Genomic DNA, 24,862 nt, shown 5'->3' with positions numbered 1-24,862 from the left:
AGGATGACCGAGAACGACGCAGACAACAAGCTGCTGGACTATGAGGAGGATGAGGCGGAGGCTGTGGGGGTCGGGGATGTTGGGGTGGGTTTGAGCATCCGTCTGAGGGTGAGTGGCCATTTGTGGAACACAAGGAAATACTTTAGGGTTTTAGAGTTAAAATAAACCGAAAAGAGAAGTAGGCATTCGCATTTTGTTATGTTTGTTAAAATCGTTCCCCTCATCAATCTAAACTTAATACCCCATAATGACAAAGCTGTTTGCAAATGTATTAAAAAGTAAAGACTGATATAAACGTATGCAGTGTTTGTTCTGACCACCTTGCAGCAGGTGGAGCCCATCACTGGACAGGTGATCTTTCCTCTATGGTTCATCAAGGGTCAAATTCCACTGGGGATGGAAATTCTATTTTTTTCTGTTCTTTTTTTTTTAAAGGAGCAGCAGTGAGTGGGGCAGGAGAGAACTTTACAGACTCTATGGCCCTGGCTGTCTCCTGTCAGGCTACATACAGGTTTCCCTACCTTATTGGTGAAGGTTGTCAGGGCTGTATGCAGTCTGAGAGAATTACTGCTCAATCTTCTCAATCTGTATTTTAATTACAGTTAGCGTTCTCCTAAAATATGCTGAAATTGAACATATTTTTAAATTGAAATTCAAATTGAAGGAACTGGCTGATTGCACCATATATGATTACATGTGACAATACACTTGATTGAGTGATTTAAAGATAAGGCAGTAAAGGATGGTTCTCCAGTAATAGTAAAGATTCAAATGCAACATCATCTATCTTAATATATCAGGGAATAAACATTTTATGTAGTTTTCTTGACCTTGGAAATAGCCGGTTATTAGCATTTATTAGCTGTTCTGAGGCCTGTGGGTTGTGAGATTTGCTTTCTGAACAACTTTATTGAAATGTTTTTGAAGGATTGAGTAACATTTTTGATTTAATTAATTTTATTATGGTACAGACTGTCCTGGTAAATTGAATGGTATTAATTCCAAATTTGGATAACACTCAAGTTTATTGACGTTTGTAGTTTGTTTACATTCTGACTTTGTTGTCATAGGGAGCTCAGTACTTTGCATTACAGTCCAGCAATTTTGTGTGCTGTGAAAGTGTCCCACGTTGAATTGAAAGTTGTGGGAGGATCTTGATTGTAACTGTGATTGTTTTGCTCCAGGTGTCTGTCCTGGTTATGTGCCATACCAGAGAGCTGGCCTTTCAAATCAGCAAGAAGTATGAGAGATTTTCAAAGTACATGCCCACTGTCAAGGTAAAACACTGTTTTCAACATACCCAGGATTTCTTTTTTTTTTTAGTTATCTGCCTTCACTAAGCCTAACAACCGCGATCCAACAGTGGATATCAACTCGGTAAGTCGACCCTTTCTCAATCTAGCCATGAGCACGTTCACATAAAAGGGCCGGCGTTTGCAACATCTGACCAAATCCCAAACATGGACACGTCTACTGGCAGCAGAGGGGCATATTTTACAAACGAAAGAGCAAACTGTAATATTAGACGAATACGAAGAAGTTAAACATATCATCCCGGCTCAAAGCAACACAGCTGCAGCTGCCAGATGCAGGAAGGACAGCTGGCAAAGAATCACCACCGTGTGAATGCATAAGGCTTCTAATGTCACTGCCCCATCATTAGGGCACGAGTAGATCTGAAAAAATAAATCAGTATAAAAAAGCATGATGAAATGGCTTCAACATGCGGCTCAAGAAGCTGACGCAGAGAAGTCATTCCTTCCGAGCAGAACCTATATCTCTCATATAAAACACTGTCAGGGAAAGGTTTTGCCGGTTTCTGAACGCTCTTGCCCTCCTATGAGACCCTCTGATATGCGCACCAAGCTCCACAGGATCTCCTTTGATTGGTGATGCCATTTTCCAAGAGAATTGATTGGTCAGTAGGTCAGAGTTGATCTGGTATCTCGATCATGACCTGCTCCAGAGCAGTTTAGGTGTGCAGCATAAGGAGCCGCCGTCACCGTCGTAACCCTGAGAACCCAGGGTTAACCCTGAAGTTACCTCTCCCAACTAACACCAAATCCTGCTTTGTAGTACAGCCCTTGTGATTCTTTCATACAGCCCAAATCTTGACTGTCTCACAGCACATATTTTTTATTTGTGTGTCTGCCTGCAGGTGGCGGTGTTCTTTGGAGGGCTATCTATAAAGAGAGACGAAGAGGTGCTGAAGGACTGTCCTCGCATTGTGGTTGGAACACCGGGCAGGATCCTGGCGCTGACGCGCAACAAGACTCTCGACGGATGAGTGTGACAAGATGCTCGAGCAGCTCGGTCAGTAAATATGCCCTCCCATACCCCTTCATATATTTGAAGGAAAAATACATCTAAAATACTTGATAGTGTTCTGAAAACAGCAAGGTATTGATGATGTTCCTTGCGTTTCCCTGTCCATTCTAGTGTTTTCTTTTTCCAATGGACTATTATACAGAATTAGTTATAAAAAGATTTTTTTTTAATTCCTCGTTCACTGCTACTAGATCAGTTTGTATGACTGCGATTACTGATCTGAGTCACTGTTCTCTTTAGATATGCGCCGAGATGTCCAGGAGATTTTCCGTATGACTCCCCATGAGAAGCAGGTCATGATGTTCTGCGCCACCCTGAGTAAAGAGATCCGACCAGTCTGAAGAAAGTTCATGCAAGATGTAAATACGCCTCCCCACCTCCATCTACCATGTGTCTTGCTCCTTCCACTACTCCTCCCCTTGTTGTGCCACACCTGCTGGAACAGCGGGTAACAGAGTCCATGTTGCCCTGCGACCTCCATGAATCCAAGTTACCAAGCAACCCCCTTCAGTGCATGGGGAATGTGGGGAAACATCTGCCCACTGTGCTGTCGTGTTATAGCCCTTTACTGCTGTGACTGGCCAAAACGCGCAGCTGTCCGCGGAACGCAGAAAGTATGAGGCTTTTCTGAAGTTCACCCTGAGCTAAAGCTACAATATGCAACTTTTCATCTTGAGGCAGAGAGTGTATTGTCAATTTCCCACCCCAACAAACAGCATTTAGCCTGAGACATCAAAGAAGCGACAGAGAAAGCATCTAATCTGCAGTTAAAAAAATCCTGTTTTTCAATATTTATCCACACCTTATCTTGAGCTAGCCACTCAGCCACACACCCACAGCAAATAGTTTACAAGCCATAAAAAAAACCAAATTATTGAAAAGGTAGTGTTAGGACTTCAGGGAATCAATCGCAGCCCATGTCTTAGACCCTCCCGAGGGTCTGGAGCCCCAGGACAGTTTTTCACTTTTCCTGTTTGATATTCCAGCCTTGTCTAGGAACCTAACAGGCTCCTCTAATCCAACTTTTATTGCAGTTCAGCATGAAGAGGTTTACATACCTACTTTTAAGTAAGAAATATCAACATTGTAGTTTGATAAATATGGGCCCAGGAGACGAAATTCCTCATTATGATATCAAGACCTGCTCCTCTTTATGTTGACCACTGTCAGCCCCACTGCTGGAGAGTATATTCAAAATCTTTAAAAACATGTACATAAAGCGACAGATCCAGGGCCAGGTTGTGGTGGAAGCATGCTCAGCAAGGTAATCCAGACGTCCGATTCCTTAACCAGATATATATCATCTCTCCAGCGTGCTCTGGGTCTCCCCAGGGGTCTCCTACCAGTTGGACGTGCCCAGAAAACCTCCAAAGGAAGACGCCCAGGAAGCATCCTTATTCTTATTGATGACGTTGCACCAATCCCAGCCCAACAATGTCCAGAACCTTCAGCATCTCATGGCTTCTTGACTACCTCAGCAACCTTTGCCAGAGTATGGGTGAAGCAACATGTCCTTAGGCAGAGTTTGAAGACTTCCCCCAAGTCTCCAAACTCTGCCTAAGGACATGTTGGTTGGGTTCAGAAGTTCCTCAAGGTGCTTTTTCCACCATCCTACAATATCCTCAGACAGGGTCAGCAGTTCTCCCCTGCTGAACACTGCCTGAGTCAAGCCCTGCTTCCCCTTCCTGAAAGTCCTTTTCCATAGCCTCCCTGAACTGCTACCACACCCTGTTTTTTGCTTTGGCAACCACCAAAGCCACAGCCCTTCTGGCCTCTCGGTACCTCTCTGCTGCTTCAGGAGACCCCTGGGCCAACCAAGTCCGAAAGGCCTCCTTCTTTTACTTGACAGCCTGCTTCATCTTAGGTTGCCACCACGACAGGCACGAGGATCTTTTGACCACAACTTTGAGCAGCTTTGAACATGGCCCACTTGGATTCCATGTCCCCAACCTACCCCGGGATGCCACAGAAATTCTTTCGGAGGTGGGAGTTTAAGGAGAACAGGGGACAGGGGATTCAGCCCAACGTACCAGTTTACCAGGTCTGTCTGGCATCCTCCCACGCAATCTGATCCAACTCACCATCAGGTGGTGATCAGTTGACATTTCTGCTCCTCTCTTCACCTGAGTGTCCAGGACATACAGCCGCAGATCTGATGATACAACCACAAAGTCGATCATCAATCTTTGGCGTTCTGGTACCAAGTACACTTATGAATCAGCCTATGCTCAAACGTGGTGTTAATTATGGCCAACCATGACCAGCACAGAAGAGCACCACTCAGGTGCCTCTCACCCTGGGCCACTCCGGAAAAGGAGAGAGGCCAGCTCCTCTCCAGGAGTTTGGTGAGAGGTGACGTCCCTTGAACCCCGCCTTTCCCTGCCACCCGGCTTACCCCAATGCCTATCCCTGCAGGTGGTGGGCCCACAGGATGGTGGCTCCACATAGTTTTTTCAGGCTGCACCTGGCCAAGCCCCGTGGGTCAGGAGGGGGCCCTGCTTTCCCTGTATCAGGCAAGGTGCTGCAACTCTTTCTTGGCCAATTCATATAGGGTCTTAGTCTGGCCCCTCCCATGGGACCATTTTGTCTTGGGAGACCCTAACAGGAAATTATACACGGGTAATTTGTGTAATTTCCCCCCAGGGATCAATAAAGTATTTCTGATTCCCAGGGTCACAGGGACACACAAACCCCTCTACCACGTTAAGGTTGTGATTCTTGGAGAAAATATTAAGGCACCAAAAATAGCTCATCAATTTAAAGCTACATTCATTAAAAGTTCTTATATTAACAAAAGAGACTATGTAATGTGAGTCTGCGTTGGTGCATGCTGTCAACCGGAATTGATGGAATCTTAGAGCAACCAAAGTGATCACAGAGATCACTTTCTGATTCATAGAAAAAGATTCGGAATCGATTTGTTGAGAAGATGAAAATGACTTAATAATAACTCAGCAGCACTTAGATGGTTCCAATCAGTTTGTTTCTTTTGTGTGTGTGTGTGTGTGGCTGTTCCAAGAGTGTTTAGGGTGTTCATCACCCCACAAATGTCCCCCTCTCTGTCTCCTCTCTGCGACCTGTCCTCCACTGCTTCCTCTACTTTTCTCTTAATTACTTTCGGACTCGTCTCTGATTTTGCTTTCTGATTTCCCTGCATCCCCTCCCCACAAACTTTTATGCCATTCTACATCTCTGCCTATCTATCCTGTAAAACTCATACTCTTGGTCACATTCTGTCTGACCTGCTTAAATAAACTGCACTTCCACATTCCCTTTTTTCCACACTCATGTCCTTCCTTCAATCTTCTCAACACACCCCTAACCCTTTACAACTCCTGACTGCTCTAGCCGATGGAAATCTTTGTGGACGACGAGACCAAGCTGACTCTGCAGCTTGCACATTCAATGACAATCTTTTAAATCACTTCTTAAAACCTATGTTTATACACGTGCTTCCTTGAGATGTCGTCTTTTTATTGCTTTTATTGTTTTTATTTGTATTTATTTAATAATTCGTTTTGCCTCGATTTTGTTTGCCATTCTGTTGTTATATTACCTGCTTTTGCTTTGTCTGTAAAGGTGCTGTATAAATAAAGTCATTATTATTATTATTATTATCCGGCCTTGCCCCCCCCATCTTCTTCTTCTTCTGTTGAGTTTTATGGCGGTTGTGCATCCATAAGTTTTGCATTACCACCATCTGCTGGACTACCCATTGCCCCATCTCTTCTGGCATGGCCATGGCGTAAATGAAATGTGACAGAAATGTGTGAATAGTGAAAATCACTAGCGGTGCCTGAAAGGTTATCCCTACTATGTGTGAAAGAGGCTTTATATAGCCCAGTATCGCAAATTTGCCTCAAGGGGCTTCACAGTGTGTACAGATACAACACCCTCTGTCCTCAGATCCTCGATTCAGAGGAGGGACAAACTCCCCAAATACAATCCTTTTAACAATTACTGAGAGGTTCAACTGGCAAATTCGGTAATATCTGGCGACCTTTTCTGAGATATGTCGAGGAGGAGCTAGAGCTACATGAGAACTTTTCGTGCAAATGTGATTATAGGATATCCTAAGGCCCTAAGAATTAGGATAGTCTCTCCTGGATTCAATCCCCCTTTTGTGAGGGGGGGCATGTGTTCTGAAGACACTCAAGCACACCATTCACACAGGAAGGAGTAAAAAAACAAACACACCAGACTGAGAGCTACAAGGACAACATGCACACAAGAAGAGGCGGCTCAGTGATGTTTTTATTTGGATACACACACACAATACTTGTTAGTAGGATACATTCATTGTGGGTTTGGCTCTGCTTATGGTTTGTTGGCTACAATATCACCAGACGTGCCCCTTTAACAGAAAAGGGGCTACTCAGGGGGCTCCTCACAGGGAACAATACAAATAAACTGAATGTAATATGTCATATCATACAGCCCTTGTGCAGGCCGAATAATGAGGTCAGCTGTACTGGTAGCAGTGGGTTTAGAATAAGGTGTGTGTTGTTGTAGGTTGCCCGGGCAGGCAGGTTTGGCTCAAAGGGCCTGGATGTCACATTTGTGTCCGACGAAAGCGACGCCCGCACGCTCAATGACATCCAGGGCTGCTTCGAGGTGAACATCAGTGAGCTGTTGGACGAGATCGACATCTCCTCTTACAGTAAGTCATTCATTCTTTGGGTTTTATTTAGTGTACTTCACTAAACTTTCGCATATGTGTGTGTGTGTGTGTACATATATATACATACATATACATATATACGTATATATATATATATATATATATACACATACACGTATATATATATATATACACATACATATACACATATACGTATATATATATACGTATATGTGTATATATATATATACACATATACGTATATATATATATATACGTATGTGTATATATATATACACATATATATACACATATACGTATATATATACATATATATATATGTATATATATATATACATACATATACACATGTACGTATATATATATATGTATATATATATATAAATCCTCACATCAGCAGATATTTTCCAAACCCCGTCACATTTGCTTTTTGAAAGAGCGGTTGTACAGCTCCCTCTGCAGGGAGAAATCAGGGCAGACTTTGTTCAATACTGTTTGTTTTATTTAAGTTTCTTATGTCAGTATTTGTTCATGGATATTTCATTTTCATACTGAGTTGTTTTATGAAGGATAGCTGGGTTTTATATGATATGATAAGTTGACTTATTACCAGAGGTAGTTCGAGGACTGACAGTAGAGAAGCGGGCATGACTAAACGTTGTTCGCTGCTGTGTAGATTAATAAATCTGTTTTTTGCCTGGTCAAGTCCCTCTCGCTCCTCACTTGTATATTCTGTATTTTTCTTTTAAACAAAATCCCACAAAAATACCAAAACCAACAATGTGTCGTCTCTTAATACATTTTTGACTTCCCTACCCAGCCTGTGATTGCTACTGAATACTACTAAATCTAAACATACATTTCCTGTATCATTCTAACTTTTATCAAATTGCTATTCAGACAGGAGGAAGTAGTACATTGGTTGGGGACTATTTTCAGCGTGGATGAATATATACTTGGCGCTCTAGTATTTCCATCAGAAAGGCAGTGTAGAGAGAATACCACCAGTCTTATTCTGCAAAGCAGGTACCATTTAACATGTTTGTGAAACAGGAACAGGAAGTAGAGCAGGAAGCAGAGAGATAACTGCTGATCACGACTCACTTTGCAGGACACACAGCCACGTCTGTATTTTTCCATTTTCCTCTCTTGCATGCCATGCCACTGCTTTTAGGCGACGCCTGTCAACTATTGGCTAACCTTTCACCGCCAAATGTCGGCCTTTTGCTGGTCAATACATACTGTGGCACCTCCACCAGCTAGCCCTACATACGGTTGTGCCTCCCAGTGCTGTTTGAATGAAGTGCGGCAGGCCGTGCCTTGCACTTGTGATTCTCTCGCCACTTTCTGGAAACTAGAAAGTTTACGAATACAACACCAAACCAAATACAGATAAAAATGGATGGATGGAAAAATTGTGGATAAAGGTGAGGCTGTCTGCTGTCTTTTAACTTACAGCACTTTACAACTTCACTGCCCTCTCTGGCTGAAGCTTTCAAACCTGTTTCACCTCTGACCACAAGCCAGCGTCACAGATGGATGTGGTTGGGTGTGGTCAGGAGCGTGCTCTGATACACCCTGCAGTGATGTCACAGTGTCCTGAGGTACACAGAGGTCAACAAAAACAAGTGCTGTATTCACAACCGCCCACTACATACTATTGGCAAATGCAATATGCAGTACATACAGCATACTGCTTTGTATGAAAAGCTAAAAAAAACAACCTGAAATTGTCAAACAGATTTATTTTGCAGTTTGTCCGGCCAGGCTTAGCTGGTTTCCAGTTGTGGAAGTAATAATCATGCCCCCCTCCCCGCCTTACGAAAGTCGCAACAAACGTAGAAATGAGGCCTTGGAGATCTAATATGAGTGAAGGTTCGGTAACTGGGCCGCTTATTTCTCACCTCAGATTTGTTCAGAAACAGATTTTGGGTGGACCGCTGAGGTAAAATAAGTGAACGTTTACTTAACGTTAATGGCAAACCACCGCCAGCGCTTTGCATTGTGGGACATACAGTATGCGAGGTAGACCGGTCTGATGCACACTGGAGATTTATTTCCGAATCAGCACGACGTCTGGGTAGTTTTGACCCACTGCATGCTACATGCTACATGTTGGCCAAATCAGTATGTGCTGTTAGCATAGTAGGCCGGTTTCGAATGCAGCCAACATCTTCAGTTAACCCTTTAACACAGAGTGTGTCGTTGGCGACACTTTGGATCACCATAATTACGTCACGGTTTGCGCTATCTGAAAAAATTCCAACGTTTCTGAAAGCTGAGACGCTTTACAGCCAATATGTTGGCATTACGGTAATTTCACTCACGCCTCTCAGTCAAAATAAGCAAAAAAGTCCAGGCGGACATTTTGAGGCTTAGGTTTTAAACCTAAACCTGGCTGTAAAGCGCAATGTCTCAGCTTTCAGAAACCGTTGGATTTTTTCCGATAGCGCAAACCATGACGTAATTATGGTGATCCAAAGTGCGCTTGCGCAAATGTGTCGCTGACGACACACTCGATGTTAAAGGGTTAATTTGCAATGTACTTGCAGTAATATTATATAACATATAACTGAAGTCACTTGTTATGATCAGACCTAATTTGACGGTTTGTTAACTTGAAATGCTGATCGAATCACAGTGAGGCAGCAGAGGCACCGCACATACAATAAAGCGTCAATTCTGCAACGTAGTTTAGGAGCAGGCTGCACAGGGTTGTGTTCTAATGGCTGGTTTTCATTTGTTCAAACCAGATTTCTTTTTTGCGACAGCCCTAATGACTCCCTTTGGCAACAATTAGAAACAGTTCAGTTGGCACCAGTGCATCATGGTTAGCTCAGAGTAAGCCACTACTGAAAATTGAACTGGGACTCCAGAGGTGGTAGAACTGCGTTCCGGCATCTCCTACTTTCTTCGTTTATTACGTATGGGTCAGGTCAAGAGTGCGATGTTGAATCTGTGCAGTTCTTCTTTGTTTTGATCAAGGTTTTTCTCAAATAGGTCACATCTTCCAAGGATGCCGACACTTCAGGAGAGAGTTCTGTGCCAGAGTAAGCCTCATTAGTCACCTACAAACTCGCCACTAACCAATTAAGATACTCGATGATCAGTTGTTCACAATAGACAAGCATGAAAATGAGCTGCGAGCCGCTGTTCAGCACTGTGGATTACACAGCTGTCAATAAAAGAGTGACTCCTTCGGCATGTGGACAAATATCAAAATAGTTGATTTTATTTATACTGTATTAAAGTTATAAACACATCAGGCAGTGGGTTTTTTTTTATACACATCACCATACAGAATCAGATGGGAATCAATCTTGTGGATAATCTCCCAAAGCTACAGTACAGTGATAATCATTTTCTCTAGCCACTCCTCAGCCTTCTTGTTGCAGAAACAAATAAAAACTATCAAACAATCAGTGGTTTTTCAACAAACCTAAGCGGACCAAACCATGATTTGGATGTCATTGTAATTACAACTTGCTCTGTATGTAGAGTAGAGACAGAAATGGTTAAATTAATGCTATTATGGTGTGTGTCTGTGTGTGTGGGCCACCCAAGTCAAAAAAAAAAAAAGTCTGGACACACCACTGGCCAACAATTAGACCCGCTTTATGCAGTGGCTGGGCGGGTGTGTGGGAGTGAATGGGGTTTGAACACCTCATGAGAACAACACCGTTACTGCCTTTCAGGTTGTTTTGCCTGTCGCTGGTATGTGCTGTTGGGTATTAAGTGTGAAAAAGAATACTGCTGACTACTCAAGAAAAACTCCACCCTTGACCCTGCTATCCATCTTCTGCTTGTCCTGTGCAAAACATTCTCAGGAGTGTTTTGTTGTGGAGTATCATCACGTTTTTTGGTGGGTTAGTTTTCAACAAAAACTTTGTCCCTTAAGGTTCTGGTCTAGCGAAGCCCTGATTCAGGACTTACCAGGTTTTTACCACATATCATGGTCCTGCTGTTACATCCTGGAACTTGGACATCTCAGTCACTTAGCAGCTCATAAAATGTGTTATACAAAGAATGTTAAAAATAGAAACTCACCTGATGGTAATCTTCTAAGCAATCTGTTAGGTAGGGGGTAAAGAAAAAACGACAACCACATGTCATTGACGGGACAGAATCTCCTTTCTATAGTTTTCAGCACTCCAGTCGGTGAGTGAAAAAGAAATCCTACATGGCTGGCACTGACTTCAACAGATGAGGTCATTCTCGGGTCCGACCAAATCATGTTTTAGTTATTCAGCACCTACCTGGCTTCATTTGTCTAAAGTTTCTTGTGATCTGGTTGAATATTCTTTTAACATTCTTCTCATAACCAATTTTATCAGCCACTCAATGAGCCTGAGTCTCAGGAGATAAAGCAAAGCAGGACAGTCGAAGGTCGTTTTGTTGGTCCTGGATCAGGGCTACTGTAATTTGGGAAGTTGGGTGTCTTAATTCCTCTGCAACCCATTCTTCTCCGTATCTGTGCTGAAGAAAGCCTCCGTCGTCTTTAACGTCAACCATCAGGGCTTTGACTTCATATAATAACTTTTATTTAGCGCAAGGATATGGCCTTTGTTCACCGCCTAAAACACTGTGGAAGCTTTTCATTTCCCTTTGCAAACAACCGCGCTTTCCGATTAGTTTTATAGATTGAAACAGTAAAGTCATCTGAAGAGTCGGATCGTTTTCCTACAGCTTCTTCCAAAAAAAAAAGATGACCTAAGATTTTATAGGCAACAGTTTTTCGCCCGTGTTTTAAAGTTCTCACTCTGCTTGTGTTTGGCCTCCAGTGTATTACCACCAACACTGAAACATGCTCTTCCTCTTGACAATTAAACTTTTTTATTTTCTGCTACCAAACTCAATTTACAGCAGCTGCAAACATCTGAATGTGATGTGAAGTCTACGTTTGGCCAGTTATACACAGGAATAAAATAATTAAAAAATTAAAAAAATACACCAAACAAAATGGGCCCAGAAAGCAAGGCACGTTGCCAATAGCTGTTTTGAAACAGTGTTTAAGGGTGGAATTTTCCTTTCCAAAAAGTTTTAACTCTTTGCGAAATCTGTGTGGCCGTTGAACGGCTGATCCTGAATGAGCACCCGAAACACAGGCCTGGGTCAACACTTTATCTCCCAGCCCCACTGATATGCAGCGTCTGTGCTGCTTCAATTCCTTCATGAGCCACGGCATCTGCTGATATTCTTTGGTCTGAGAGGGTGTCCCTCTGAGTAAGGCTCTCTCCCCTCTTCAACACCATTCACATTGTATAGTCTGGATCAGTCTCTCAGCTCCAGCTGATGTCATAATGCGTCCAGTCCTCTGATGGAGCCAAGAACACCCTTCGACCCCGGTACAGGAAACTGACTACAGCCCTGTAACCTGTACGAGGAACTCCAGATTTCAAGTCGTCCATCACTCCCAGATTTCGAGCAAAGACTTTAAAACTGTCCCGGCTGGAGTACTGCACCCTGTACGGTCCAGGGCCTTTTAAGCTGCCCCCTTGTTGCAGGTCCTCAATCTTCACCAGTGGAGCGCTGTAAACCTCTTTGATAAACTTTTCATCATACTTCTCTTTTAGCAAATAAGACAAATCCTGTTTGGTAAAAGGCACAATTTCAGTGTTTAGCTTAATATAGCGAAGGTACTGGTCAAAGAATTGACCTAAACTGACGCCTTTCCGACCAAAGGTGATAGTCCGGGAGATTTCCGGCCGAATGCAGGAGCGGTCCCTACGCTGCTCTGGTTGACGCATCCAGTCGTCCCAGAAGGCAGAGGGCCACTTGAGTTCCAGTTCGTCCCACAGGTCCTTCAACAGCATCCAGCCCAGACCGGGGAAGAAGTCTGTTCTGTAGAGGAGCTCGGCTTTGGATGGGTCCACCAAGGCATCTCTGCCGTTATCATTCCAGGCAGAAACACACCACAGGGTGGGGTCGGCACGCAAGATCGGGTACAGGGCTCGGAAATACTCAAAGAAGTCTGGTGCCACCTAGATAGAGGAGGGAGATGCGCAGTAGTGAGGTGCCACTGCTTCAGAGACACAGTCCAAACAGATCTAAACATGACATTGAAAGGTCAGTTCACAAAAGTAAATCCAACAACAATTCTCAAAACTCTGCATTGTCACTTTGGGCTGATCATTTTAAAACCTTTAATTAGTTAGGCCTATGGGCCTTTAAAAACTAATTCCACTTTATTGGAACACAGCAACGGTAAGTGTGCTATCGTTTTCTGTTGACTAACTGTTGGCTGCACGTGTTTCTTCACCCATCCAACTTCTATTTAGTGATGTCATAATGTTCCCAGCTGTTAACTTGTTGGGTAAAATGCTATTATTACGGATACAAATGATGGACGAGTACTTTTGGAGGAAGAGTAAAAACAGCAGGGTTAGGGTAAGGAAGGTGGCAGAATGCATGAAAAGAATGTTTTTTGCAGGGCTTAACATGCCCTAAATTAAGTTTTATTCAGAACGCTGACTTTAACCGTTCTTACTTCCTATTAGTAGCTTTGGGATTAGAATACAAGTCAAGTCAGTTTCATTTATGTAGCCCTCATCTCAATAAACAGATATCTCCATATGAATTCAGAAACTGAAGGCAAGGGACAAGATTTTGGTATCGGAAGCATTGTGGTTGAGAACAATAGATAGAAATTATTATTTAAAGTAGAGCAATTTATATAAAAAAAAATTTTTAAAGATATTTTTTGGGGCATTTTTTTTTTGCCTTTATTTGATGGAGACAGCTTGGAGAGTGACAGGAAATATGGGAGAGAGAGAGGGGATGACATGCAGCAAAGGGCCTTGGCCACTGCGGGTAAGGACTCGGCCTAAATGGTACGCGGTGAGCTACTGGGGTGCTCTTTGCTAGGCTATTTATTTTAATAAGGTATTGGGGGGGGGGGCAAACATTTGTTTTTAAGGGGTCACGGACATTCATCCAATCTAAATAGTACATTTTAATCTTGTTGGTTAACGGTAATTTGGTTGGTTAACGAGGGTCGGCTATCAGTCAGAAAAAAAAAAAAAAAAACGTCTCTGGGCTTTGAACAGTTACTGAAATTAAATCACGTGAGAAGTTTAGAGGGGAAATGTCTCTTCAGTGGAACTGCTAATTTTTACTTTTATTCTTATTCTTATTTTAGCTTTATATTCTACTTATTTGTTATCAAAACAATAGCACCTTCAGACCACAGCAAATTCCTTGTAATGTATGTTACTTGGCAACAAACAGTTTCTGCTCTGAAACGCTCTGAAATGTGACAAAGGACCTCAACTAGACACAACGTTTTGTACGGAGTGCCAATGCATTGTATTTTATAAGATCATATCTTTTTAATGTAATGTTCATCCAAAAAGTAACTGGTGACTACAGCTGACACATAAATATGGTGGAGTAAGAAGTTCAATATTTGAAATGTATTGAAATATATTTATAAAGTAGCATGAAATGGAAACATGGACTGAATTGTTACTTTCCACCACTGAAACCTGTGCAACCCATGGACTGTGTATATAAAAGATGGCCGACGCGTCTCCACTTCCTCCCACTGTACAAAAATGAAGCCAAAATATCCCGGATACAGCTGCAGCCGTCATTTGGAGCCAGAGTCTGCGCAGTGGTGATCAGGGGGTGGAGCCACAGTATCATGGTCCAGCCCATACACCCCCCCCCCCCATTGTGAGAACACCACAGTTGATCACAGCTGTCAATCATGATGTTTCACTCCCAGCATCAAATAACTAATTAAAACCAAACTTATCAGAAAAATGAACACTTCAGCAAACATCAGCGTGATGAGAACTGACAACTACCTGAAATGACAGAAACCATCTTTGGGGAAAAAAGGATTTGACCTGTACTTTGAATTTTTTAGTTTGGTCCATGTCCCATTCGCTAACATGGAGGGGGCGGGGCTAATGACCTATACTGCAGGCAGCCACCAGGGGGCGATCGAGACGTTTTGGCTTCACTTTCGGGGAGCTGTCATGTCGTACATCTTTATGTACAGTCTATGCCGCAACCTACAACATTATCTATCTTTAGATCCTCGATTGAGATAAGGAAATCTCCCACCAACAATTGCTTTTAAAATAAAACTTGTGAGGCATTCTAGTCGAATAGAATAAATTAGGCCATTGACTGTGTCAGTGCAACATCTGTGTTCAAGTCCAACCAGGGATATTTGTTGCATGTCATCCCCCACATCTCTCTCTCTATCCTCATTTCATGGCATCTCTCCACTGTTGGCTATCAAAAAAGGCAACAAAAAAAATGCCACAAAAACAAAATTTGGTTCATTTGAATATAATACGTTTGTATGATGGGTCCACCGGTGGGTCTGTCAATTTAAAGAGAGAATAGCCAAAACAAACAAAGTGAGAGTTAGTCCCTGAGTTGTCAGGAATAAAAAAAAACACAAAAAAAGAGGAAGCCAGTGGAGAACAGTTACATAAGTAAAACCAGATTTTCCCTGCTCACTGGCAAAATAATTGCTGATTTACCGGGCACAGTTTCTCCCTCGAGCTGCTGGTTGAAGTCAAAGTTACTTTGAATTTCCTGTAATTTATTCCCTGCTGCTGAAGCATTTTTTTTTTAGCAGTCAAATGTTCACTCTGATGTTTCTTTGTCAACTTCTAGCGGCTGGACATCATTGACAACTTCTCTGCTCTGTTGAGTGCCAGATTCGATTGTGGTCAGTGGACATTTGCTGCACGTCATACCCCCTTCTCTCCTCCCGTCTCTTATCTGACTCTTCACTGCCCTGTCACTGGCATTACAGCTGTCCATTCAGAATGTCCATATTGTTCTCTCTGCCAAGTATCAGGTATTGTTTCTGCTGTGATCCAAAACACACACACACACACACACACACACACACACACACACACATACATGCTATACAATGGCTATGACTGGAAACCAGTCTGGGCTTTGCGACTGCACACTAAGATGGGCACTGGGTAGAATGCAAAGTCTAAATAAGCTGTAGCTGCTACACATTTTGAGGAAACTGTCTTCGGAGATGAACACTTGAGACAAATGTGGAACCAACGTAAGTAGCTCCAGTCATCAATAACCCAAATTTGAACGTAAGCCACATGTAATTACACTTTTATCATGGAAAGACTAACTAACCTCTTCAAAACCGGCCAGACCTACCAGTGGGAGCATAATTACAAACTCATGCTGTGTCCACAGGTACTGTTTAAACCCTCAGACTTTTATGGTTTCAAATCTGCTGGAGATCCCAAAGTAACCAAATATGGCTTTATTCTGTGGAAATGTGAACAAATGAATGCATGTGAAATTGCCATAAAAACATGGGGCCTTGTTTGAATCTTTCCCTGAATGTAGAAACATCATAGAGCTGTAATGAAGAATGGAATGGAACAAACAGAATGAATACATATTATATTCGGTATGTGGACACAAATGTTCTTACTCATTTTAAAAGGGGGCATTGAAGTCCAGAGCTGGTTTCATAGATAAATCGATCTAGACCAATCTAAGTGAGTCAGTGTCTCACTCAATGTCTCACTAAATTAAAGGAATAGTTCAACATTTTGGGGAATACAGTTTTGTGCTTTCTTTCTGATAGTTAGGTGAGAAAATGGTTATCAATCTGTGATGTCTGTTATCAGCTGTCTGTGTGTTAAGCTCTACATGAAGTGTCCTGAGATAACTTCTGTTATAATTTGGCACTATATGAAAATGCTATTGAATTGAGAGCTGGAGCCAGGACGTTAGCCCAGTTAGCCTAGCTTAACATAAAGACTGGAAGCAGGGGGAAACCGCTAACTTTTAGGGGAGTTACATGCTGGAAGTATTTCTTCACGGTGTTGTTGCCAGTATGGAGATCCAAATTAAAACCGGTGCTCACTGACTGTATCCGGCAATTCACACTATAGCTGGAGAGACACTGCACAGAAGTACTGGGCAGATGGATACACTGTTGTACATCAAGTAATAGTTAGGCACGTAAATCCCCCTAAAAACAACAAATTGTCGTTTTTACATTTCTGTTTGGATACAGATTAAACAAACGAGGTAGAACATGTTAATCAGTGAGCTTTATATGTGTTGGTGGGTGTATTTATTAACTTTGGACAGAGCTAGGCTAGCTGCTTCCCCCTGCTTCCAGTCTTTAAAGTCTAAGCTAGGCTAACCACATCCTGACTCTAGCTCTGCACTTATCTGTACTTACTCCATCTGAACATCTCTCTCACTGATAGAATGTGAGTAAGTGCATTTCTGAGAATGCAGAACAATTCTTTGAAGCTAATTTAAATGCTATACAGTTAGCCACGGTACATCCACGCTTTGTATTATTCATCAGACATAATAGTTCCATGAAACAGAGAGAGATCTGTGAGGAGACTGGAGCCTCTGAGAAACACTAATGTTGTGGAATGTTAAAACAACGAGTTCAGGGCAGTGGTTTAAAATGCCTTGTTAATTGGCTTTTCTAGACTGAGATAATCGATATCAGGGAGACTCTCAAAGTACCATCCGACAATCTCTTGAAGTTAACATGAATGGGGAGGTGTGGATGTGGGTGTCAGTCTCTGACAAAACTTCCAACAAGACTCAAAGGCCCAGGATGTGATAGGGTGAGTGATCCTCTCCTGCAGCCAGCAGTGTCCACTGCAGTCCTTGCCCTGTCTACTTTTGAACTCATAACCCTAAAGAAATCTCTGGATTTTAGGAAATGATAAAAGATGTGCACCAACAGAAATATATCAAAATGTGAATTTAGGAAGCTAATGCCAATTTGTGGAAACCTAAGAGAAGATAAGAGATGTTCTACAGTTGTCTCACCACTGTCTGCAATTTGGTTTATTTTTCTTTGTACATTGCATTGTGGGACAGTGGTGTGCCTGTCAACATCATATTTGTAAATCAATTCAGTATGAATACTGACATCTCTGATTACAATCAGGCCTGAAAACTAAAGCGGGATGAAAAAAGTGTCAGTTCAAAAATTGATCCCAATGGCCACAGATAGTTGTAGCCCTAATAATTTTCTCTGTCTTTTGACATGCATCAAGATTTAAAGTGCTTGTTGTTGCTTGCTTAGCCATCTGTTATCTTTCTCGACTTCTGTCTGCTACAATCACGGACATCGCGTAGCGTCGCGTCATTTACCAATGCCTGTAACAACCACAGGCTGAATATAAAGATGGACGACATGACCGCTACCCAAAACATCTCGATTGCCCCCTACATTTTAGGTAGGTAGGTCGTCATGCTGATGTTTGCGCAAGTGCAAAAACGTGATGAAACGTCATGATTGACTGTGGTGTGCTCACGATTGGGTCGGCCGCAGACTCTGGCTCCAAATGACATCACCAGTGCAAGATGGCAGCAGCCGTATCCGGGAGAGTTTGGCTTCATTTTTGTATAGTGGGAGGGAGTGGAGACGCATATGGTAACAACCACCGGACACACTATACAGACCTCTCCTATGTCTCCTGTCAAGCTATCCAATAAGAGCAGAATGCCACAAAAAAAGTGAGCTATCAAGCATGATAATGCCTACTGTACTGAAGGGTAATGTGAATAAGGCAGAAGTCTGATAGTACTCACCTCCAGGTCATCCTCCACGATGACCACCGTAGACTGAGAGAACGTGTTGAACACTTGGTTTAGTGCCCAGCGGTAATGTCGGGCGATTTTGTAGTAGCCCTGGAACTTCCTGTGTTCTGGCCGCACTCTGATGTCCGACAGGTCCGGTTGGCGTATGTGCGTCACTTGATCTCCATATGAGCCAATCACACGAGCTGTCTCGGTGTGGCCGCAGTCCTGGCTGACAATGATTGGATATAGTTTTGGAGAAGGGCGGTACTGTATCAGTCTGTCGAGGCTCCGTTTTACCGTCACTCTGTCACAAGCAATAACTAGAATGGGAATGATCACTTCTGGGCTGGCAATGGAAGTCGCCAACTGATTGTTCTTAACAATCTCTTCCTGTATTGCAATGGCCTGGTGCTGTTCTAACATAGAATCTGGAGTTATTGTATGAACAAGCGTCTGTGTATGTTTTACTTCAGTTTGGTCCCTGTCATCCACGCTGTCTTTGAGAGGAAGTGGAGGCTTCGGTGGTTCGTGGACAGCAACTTCTTTGACTTCTTTTGTATCATCCGTTTCTCTTTTACCAACGTCTTTCTGCCGAGCCCACACTGCCCTGTGACTTTCAATCTGCTTCAGTAGCTTTTTCTGGGTCTCAAGCTGAATTTCAACCTCCTCTGCCAGCCGGATCACCTCCCCGGCCAGGTTGACCCGGCTTCCTTTCCCTCTGCCCACGCCCCACTCCTCCTTTCCTCCTGGTTCAGCTCCACCGCCTTCTCCGAGGCGGCCGATGGGAGGGCGACCCCAAAGATAAAGTAGAAGCAAAGCATTCCAGGCGACAAACAGGAAAGCACCGCATAGTATAAGAGAACCTTTCTTGCGAACCATGGCCCAATGACACTCGAATAGGGATGGGGTAGTGGAAGAGGCTGAAGGTAGGGAACAAGTGATGGAACCAGGGTGAGAATCCGGACAGACACGAAGTTGATATCCGGTCACATTGTAATTATTTCAAATTTGAGAGTCATACTGTCTTTTGGTCAGGAGGGTGTCAGAAGGAGGACTGTCCAATTTAAAATTGAATTTACATGATCCTACTGTGGAATGCATGCATTCCATGAAATCCCACAGAGATGGGGCACTGAGCTGAGACAGGACTCAGAAGTTCAGTTCAGATGAAAGTAAAAAAAAAAAGAAAGAAAAAGTGGGGTCACTTTGGGTTGAGGGAATGTAACTCCTTGGATGTTATCCTTCAGCCATTATCCTGAAAATAGAGCATGAAAACAAATCAGCAGAATGACTGCAGATCATTTGAACTTAATGAAGCAGAAGGTCCATTCAGACATGCATTGTACATTTCTGAAGTGTGAATAATGTATGACATGTTTGTGTAGGATGTGCAAACCAATCAAAAGAAACAGGAAAGTGGGGCTGAATTAAGACATTATCTCACACATTATCAAAAACTATTTCCTATAAATAAACCAATAGGCCTGTATTTGTAAACTTTTAAACAAGTTTTATTTTTATACCTTTTCAGTTGAGTGGAAGCTAATGTGTGAGGATCTTAGCCCATTCTGCCTGTACATTATAACATTAATATAAGGGTAATGTTACATGTATTCACACCAAACTGTTTTGTTCAGGACTCACAGTTTGGTATGTCCTCCAATGAACAGTTTATGTTTTGCTCTGTGTTGTTTGTATTCCCTTTATGCTACACACACACAAACGTAAATTTCGTTTTACAACCTTATTTTGTCAAATGACCCTTAAATGAACTTTGGAACCCTTATACAGTATATACACTTATATACACTTTGGGGGACTTCCCATTTTCAAGTGCCAGTAATGAAACATAACACATCTGCTTTTGCCTTTCAATCATTTGGATCTACTGTACACCATTTTGTCTTTGCCCCCACCAAATGTCATGGGTCTAGGAGTTATATGTCTGAAAATATTGAGCCCTAAAAATGGCTTCCTGCCAAAGATGGGTTTTTTTAGGGCACAAAACACTACACAGTTCTCAAAATTCAGTACAAATGTTTTACAGAATTTAGCTTAGCTTTAACTTCAGAGATTTACACGTTTTGTTCTACGACATAAAATACGTCAGTAGATACCCCACTTGTGAACCAGTGTCTTCAAAAAGGCGGTTGCTAACAAGTGGCTAAATGAGACTACAGCGGTTGCCAGGGACATTAAACGTCTTCATGCTGAACACGGAGAGTCATCTACTCACTAGTCCGCCTTTACAGCCTCGTTGTGTTTATACTCTATATATCTATATCTATCTATATTCTCTTAAAAGTTAAGTAAGCGGTGGTGACGTTGAAGTAATGCGACCGTGGTGTAGTTCCTTTATAGCCTAACGTTAGCTTTTTACTTCAGGCGATTCCATTTATGCTTCAAAAATCACAAAAGTGGTGTTCATTAGTGAAGATTATCTCGCTGAACAAAACGTGTAAGAATCATAAACTTTTGTTTTGCCACAGAGCTTATTTTCTGCAATAATCCAAAATCCCACAGAACAATCCCATTGGCTTTTTGTGGCGGGAACCAGGGAAATGCTAGCTTCCGGGTTTGCCTACAAAAATCATTCCTGCAACACTCTATTGAGCAGTCTCATGAAAGAAGTGAGTGAGTGAGGGATGAAGAAGGTCATGCTGACTCCTCCTCAGGCAGCATTAGAAAAGCCACTAAACCAATTAGTGCTGATAAATATAGGCCCGCAATAATCTTGTAAGGATGGATGTTTGACTACAAGAACAAATGCTCTGATTAGTAATGAATCTCTGGCTGTGCATCACTGCCCTGGGATAGGACAGAGTCAGCTCTGCAAGCTATTAACAGATCAGACCTGTTTATCTCCAGATTATCACCACCTGATAAAGACCACCCCCCCTGCCCACCTGTATTCCACATTTGTCCTACCCACTGACACACATCAGATGTTTGAGAATATAGCTCATTAAGCAATCATGTGTTTGAAGACTGATAAATGGTTGTGGTTAAGGGGTTGGTGCAGATTGTGGACAGATCGAAATGGGACCCAAATATAAACTATTCGCATACAACAGGACTGGCACTTAAAGCAGTTTTTTTTTCTGAACACCTGTTTTGTGTCAGTAGCCAATGTCATGACGTTACAAAAATAACTAAATAAATACATTAACAGGCATTATCAGAGAAACATACAGTATATGTATATGTTTGAGGTTTAAGGTCAAAGTAATCAGTAGTTTTTACCAAGGCTGCAACCAACAATACACTACTGATTAAGCTATTGCCTATTCCTTCGATTAACTGATTAATCTTTTCGTCTATAAAACGTCAGAAAATTGTTGATGTGTCACAAGTTCTAGGAGTCCAAAGTTACTTCTTCAAATTCTTTGTTTTGTCCAATCAACAGTCAAAACCCAAAGATATTCAGATTACAAATGTAAAACAGAGAAAATAGGAATACTCATATTTAAGAAGCTGGAACAAGATTTTTGCTTGATAAATTACTTCAACAATTTGTCAATTATTGACGTTGTTGCTGATTAATTACTTTTTTTTTTTCATTTCACCTCTTGTCACAGGGTCCTCTTATCAGAATTAATAAAAATGGCTTTCTGCATGCTGGTTACACCACACTTCATGTTGCACACAAAAGTCATTAAAAATGGTAACAATAGTTTCTCCACTATTTCCCAAAGCCAAATGTGACATATTCAAGGATCTTGTTTTGTCTAACCGACAGTCCCAAACCCCACATAGAAGATGAAGGAAAACAGCAAATATTGTCATTGGAAAATCAATTAGTCAAATAGTAAAACGATAAATTTTCTGTTAATTCATCCATCAATAATTGATTAATCAACAAACCATTTCAGCTCTACTTCAAAACACACAAAAATTTCATGTAATAAATTTGAATGAGAAATGTAAAAGGTGGTCTTCACAGAAGAGGTGTATTCAGTATAATATACACTCAGATGCCAGTTTATCAGGCACACCTTGCTAAAACTAATGCTGTCTAGCAATAACCCCTCCCTTCATTGAGGTTCTATTGTTTAGTTTTTGTAATATCAATGAGGGTAGGCTAAATAACAGAAACACCTCTCTGTGATGCAAAACAGTTAAACAGCTCAACAAACCGCATCCTCCAAAATGACCATAAAGTTGAATCAACAGCTCTCTAAAACAGTTTCAACAAAAAACTGAACATCAGAATCTCCAAAAAGGTAGAATTTATAGCAGGACTATTGTATTAGTGTATATTTTACTGTGTTTCGACAAAGAAAGGGCCAACAAACACTTTGTAGCAGACTGGGTATCTAAGGTACCTTGAAAAACAACTACACGCAGACTCACAGTAACAGTGGGCAACAATGGATCAATTTAAGTAGAATAGTAAAAATATGAGGGAAGGGAAAAGAAAAGAGGCACACACAGTAAAAGTGCTTAAAGTCCTTGAAGTGAGTAGAGAAGTGTCAAGTAGCAGCAGTAGTAGTCTAAAGTATAAAAGTACACAATAAGAAGTCCAGAGCTAAGGAATATAAAGTGTAAATATAACCGTACCTGAACTCGGAGCTCCCTACAGATCTGTCATGTCTTCCTTTCAATGCTGTGGTAAGTTAAGCTTTGCAGACAAGAGGACCTGATTGAAGGGGGAGGAGGAGGGAGCAGAGGGAGGGAACTCTTGCTCTTCTCACAAACTGTACCAGCTGAAACTCTATTCTTCTTCAACCCCTCCTCCCTCCGTCAGGCAACGTGGGGCTGACTGGTAGGACCAGTACAGTGCACAGGACCCAACTGAGGCTTTGGACAGTGTGCCATCCAACTAACGGTTTTCATGACTACACTGTGGAAAAGCAATGACGACTGGCCGGCGACGCCTCTGAAGTTTGCTAACACTAAATATCAAGTTTTAAACTTTAAACGGATGGAAGTGTTTACACACTGCTAACAGCAGGTCACTCGCGGCGCAGCTGTCTAACATGTTGAGATGAAACCCAGCTGTTACGCTTCACACACTTCTTTGAAGCCATTAAGCTAACTTAGCTGACACCAAACTACCGACTAGCTAAGTTAAAACACGGGGCACTATGGGTGTTAAATGCAGCAGGGGTAAAGCTTTTGTCATCCCTACAATGATTTCTGAGTAAAGGCACGCATCTATTAAGTATGTCTTAACGGCAAGCTAGCTAACGTGCTAGAGCTGACGTGCTCTTAGCTCGCTGGCTAACGTCGAGCAGCAGCAGTGAAGGTTTTTTTTTTTCATTCATTAGCCGTCCTGACATGGTTGTAGCAGCTGAAGCCAGTCTCACTCACCTCTCACACGCCGTTCTAAACAAGTCGGTGCGGCTTGCATCTTGAAAGGCAATGAAGTTCACATCAAGCTGCAGCACTGACCGGCTAGTTGGCTAGCTAGCTGACGTTTGCTAGTCGAGCCACCCTTGCATTTCCTTCAGTGTCACATTCACAGCACATCTCTGTGTTGATACACAGCGGACCCAGTGTTGGCTGCACCTCCACCTCTGGTTCCCATTATTCCCCCGGCTCTGCTCTTTTACCCCAATACAAGTAGCTGCTAATGCTAGCAGCCTACAGTGTCTGCTCCGCAACAATCGTTACATTGCCACTGGCTTCTGAGTCCTTTCCCCTGCCCTCGTACAGTTTCTTCTACTCCAGCTGGATCTACCACAGGCTGCCTCTTCTGATGTACGATGACGGCATTTTTCATTTAACTACACAAAACTACACTTCCGGATTATTGACTCGTTTAGGACCGAGTTGATCCGACCCGAGTCGAATACCTATACCCGAACACATTGATTCAAGCTCCAAAATCACTGGATCATACACTTCCCGTTATGCAACTCGCATCTTTCATTAGAACCCCCTTCGTGAGTAAATTGTATTCTAATAAAAATATTATGGATCCACATAATGACATATCAGACATCTACCAATTGGTATAAGTATATTAAAAGTTTAACAGTTAATTCTATTTTAACAAGGACAATCCAGTACCTTGTTATATAGTGTTAAACATTGTACACTATCATTGTACAATGTATGTTCAATATCTATATCTATAGATATATATCTATAGATACAGATATCTATAGATATCTATATAGAGAGAGCATTTGTTTTGTGACTGCTATAAAAACTGCAATTTCTCTCTCTCTCACTCAGTCTATTCGATTGAATTTGACTGACACGTCTTTTCTATTATCTTATTGCCAACATTGGTGGAATTGGGGCCGTGTTTGCTGCCTGTGCTGACAGTGAAGACACTATACAACATAACTTGTAGTCCCCACCAGATGG

At 42.2% G+C, this 24,862-nt stretch overlaps 2 protein-coding genes across 4 annotated transcripts; one reads left to right on the top strand and one right to left on the bottom strand.

The window, feature by feature from the left end:
- The first annotated feature begins 3 nt into the window (after positions 1 to 3).
- Positions 4 to 11,771, top strand: ddx39b (DEAD (Asp-Glu-Ala-Asp) box polypeptide 39B). Its single transcript, XM_070922106.1, is given in 9 exon segments — positions 4 to 88; positions 305 to 351; positions 1,185 to 1,277; positions 2,159 to 2,280; positions 2,282 to 2,313; positions 2,569 to 2,687; positions 5,677 to 5,724; positions 6,841 to 6,988; positions 11,752 to 11,771. Coding segments are annotated over 9 exon segments (714 nt in total).
- An 82-nt stretch (positions 11,772 to 11,853) lies between these two features.
- mgat1b (alpha-1,3-mannosyl-glycoprotein 2-beta-N-acetylglucosaminyltransferase b) lies at positions 11,854 to 19,429 on the bottom strand. Of its 3 annotated transcripts, none has more exons than XM_070922238.1 (3): positions 19,127 to 19,423; positions 18,554 to 18,919; positions 11,854 to 12,951 (listed from the first exon to the last, which is right to left on the bottom strand). In XM_070922238.1, exons 1-3 carry the CDS (start codon positions 19,421 to 19,423, stop codon positions 12,250 to 12,252), a joined length of 1,365 nt encoding a protein of 454 aa, XP_070778339.1. In that variant the 3' UTR covers positions 11,854 to 12,249. The 3 variants fall into 3 exon arrangements, with proteins under 3 accessions (XP_070778339.1, XP_070778340.1, XP_070778341.1); XM_070922239.1 differs by having other exon boundaries at positions 18,554 to 18,910; XM_070922240.1 differs by having other exon boundaries at positions 18,554 to 19,429.
- Between the last annotated feature and the right edge of the window lie 5,433 nt (positions 19,430 to 24,862).

Source organism: Enoplosus armatus, chromosome 16 (assembly GCF_043641665.1).
Source record: "Enoplosus armatus isolate fEnoArm2 chromosome 16, fEnoArm2.hap1, whole genome shotgun sequence".
Lineage (NCBI taxonomy): Eukaryota > Metazoa > Chordata > Actinopteri > Centrarchiformes > Enoplosidae > Enoplosus > Enoplosus armatus.
Note: the sequence above shows the minus strand (reverse complement) of the source record. Positions and strands in the feature narration are given on the sequence as shown.

Coding starts and splice junctions, on each gene's coding strand:
- mgat1b (XM_070922240.1), bottom strand. CDS start 19,423: ATGGTTCGCAAGAAAGGTTCTCTTATACTATGCGGTGCTTTCCTGTTT. Junction 12,952..18,553: donor TCGTGGAGGATGACCTGGAG/GTGAGTACTATC, acceptor TCCTCTATCTAG/GTGGCACCAGACTTCTTTGA.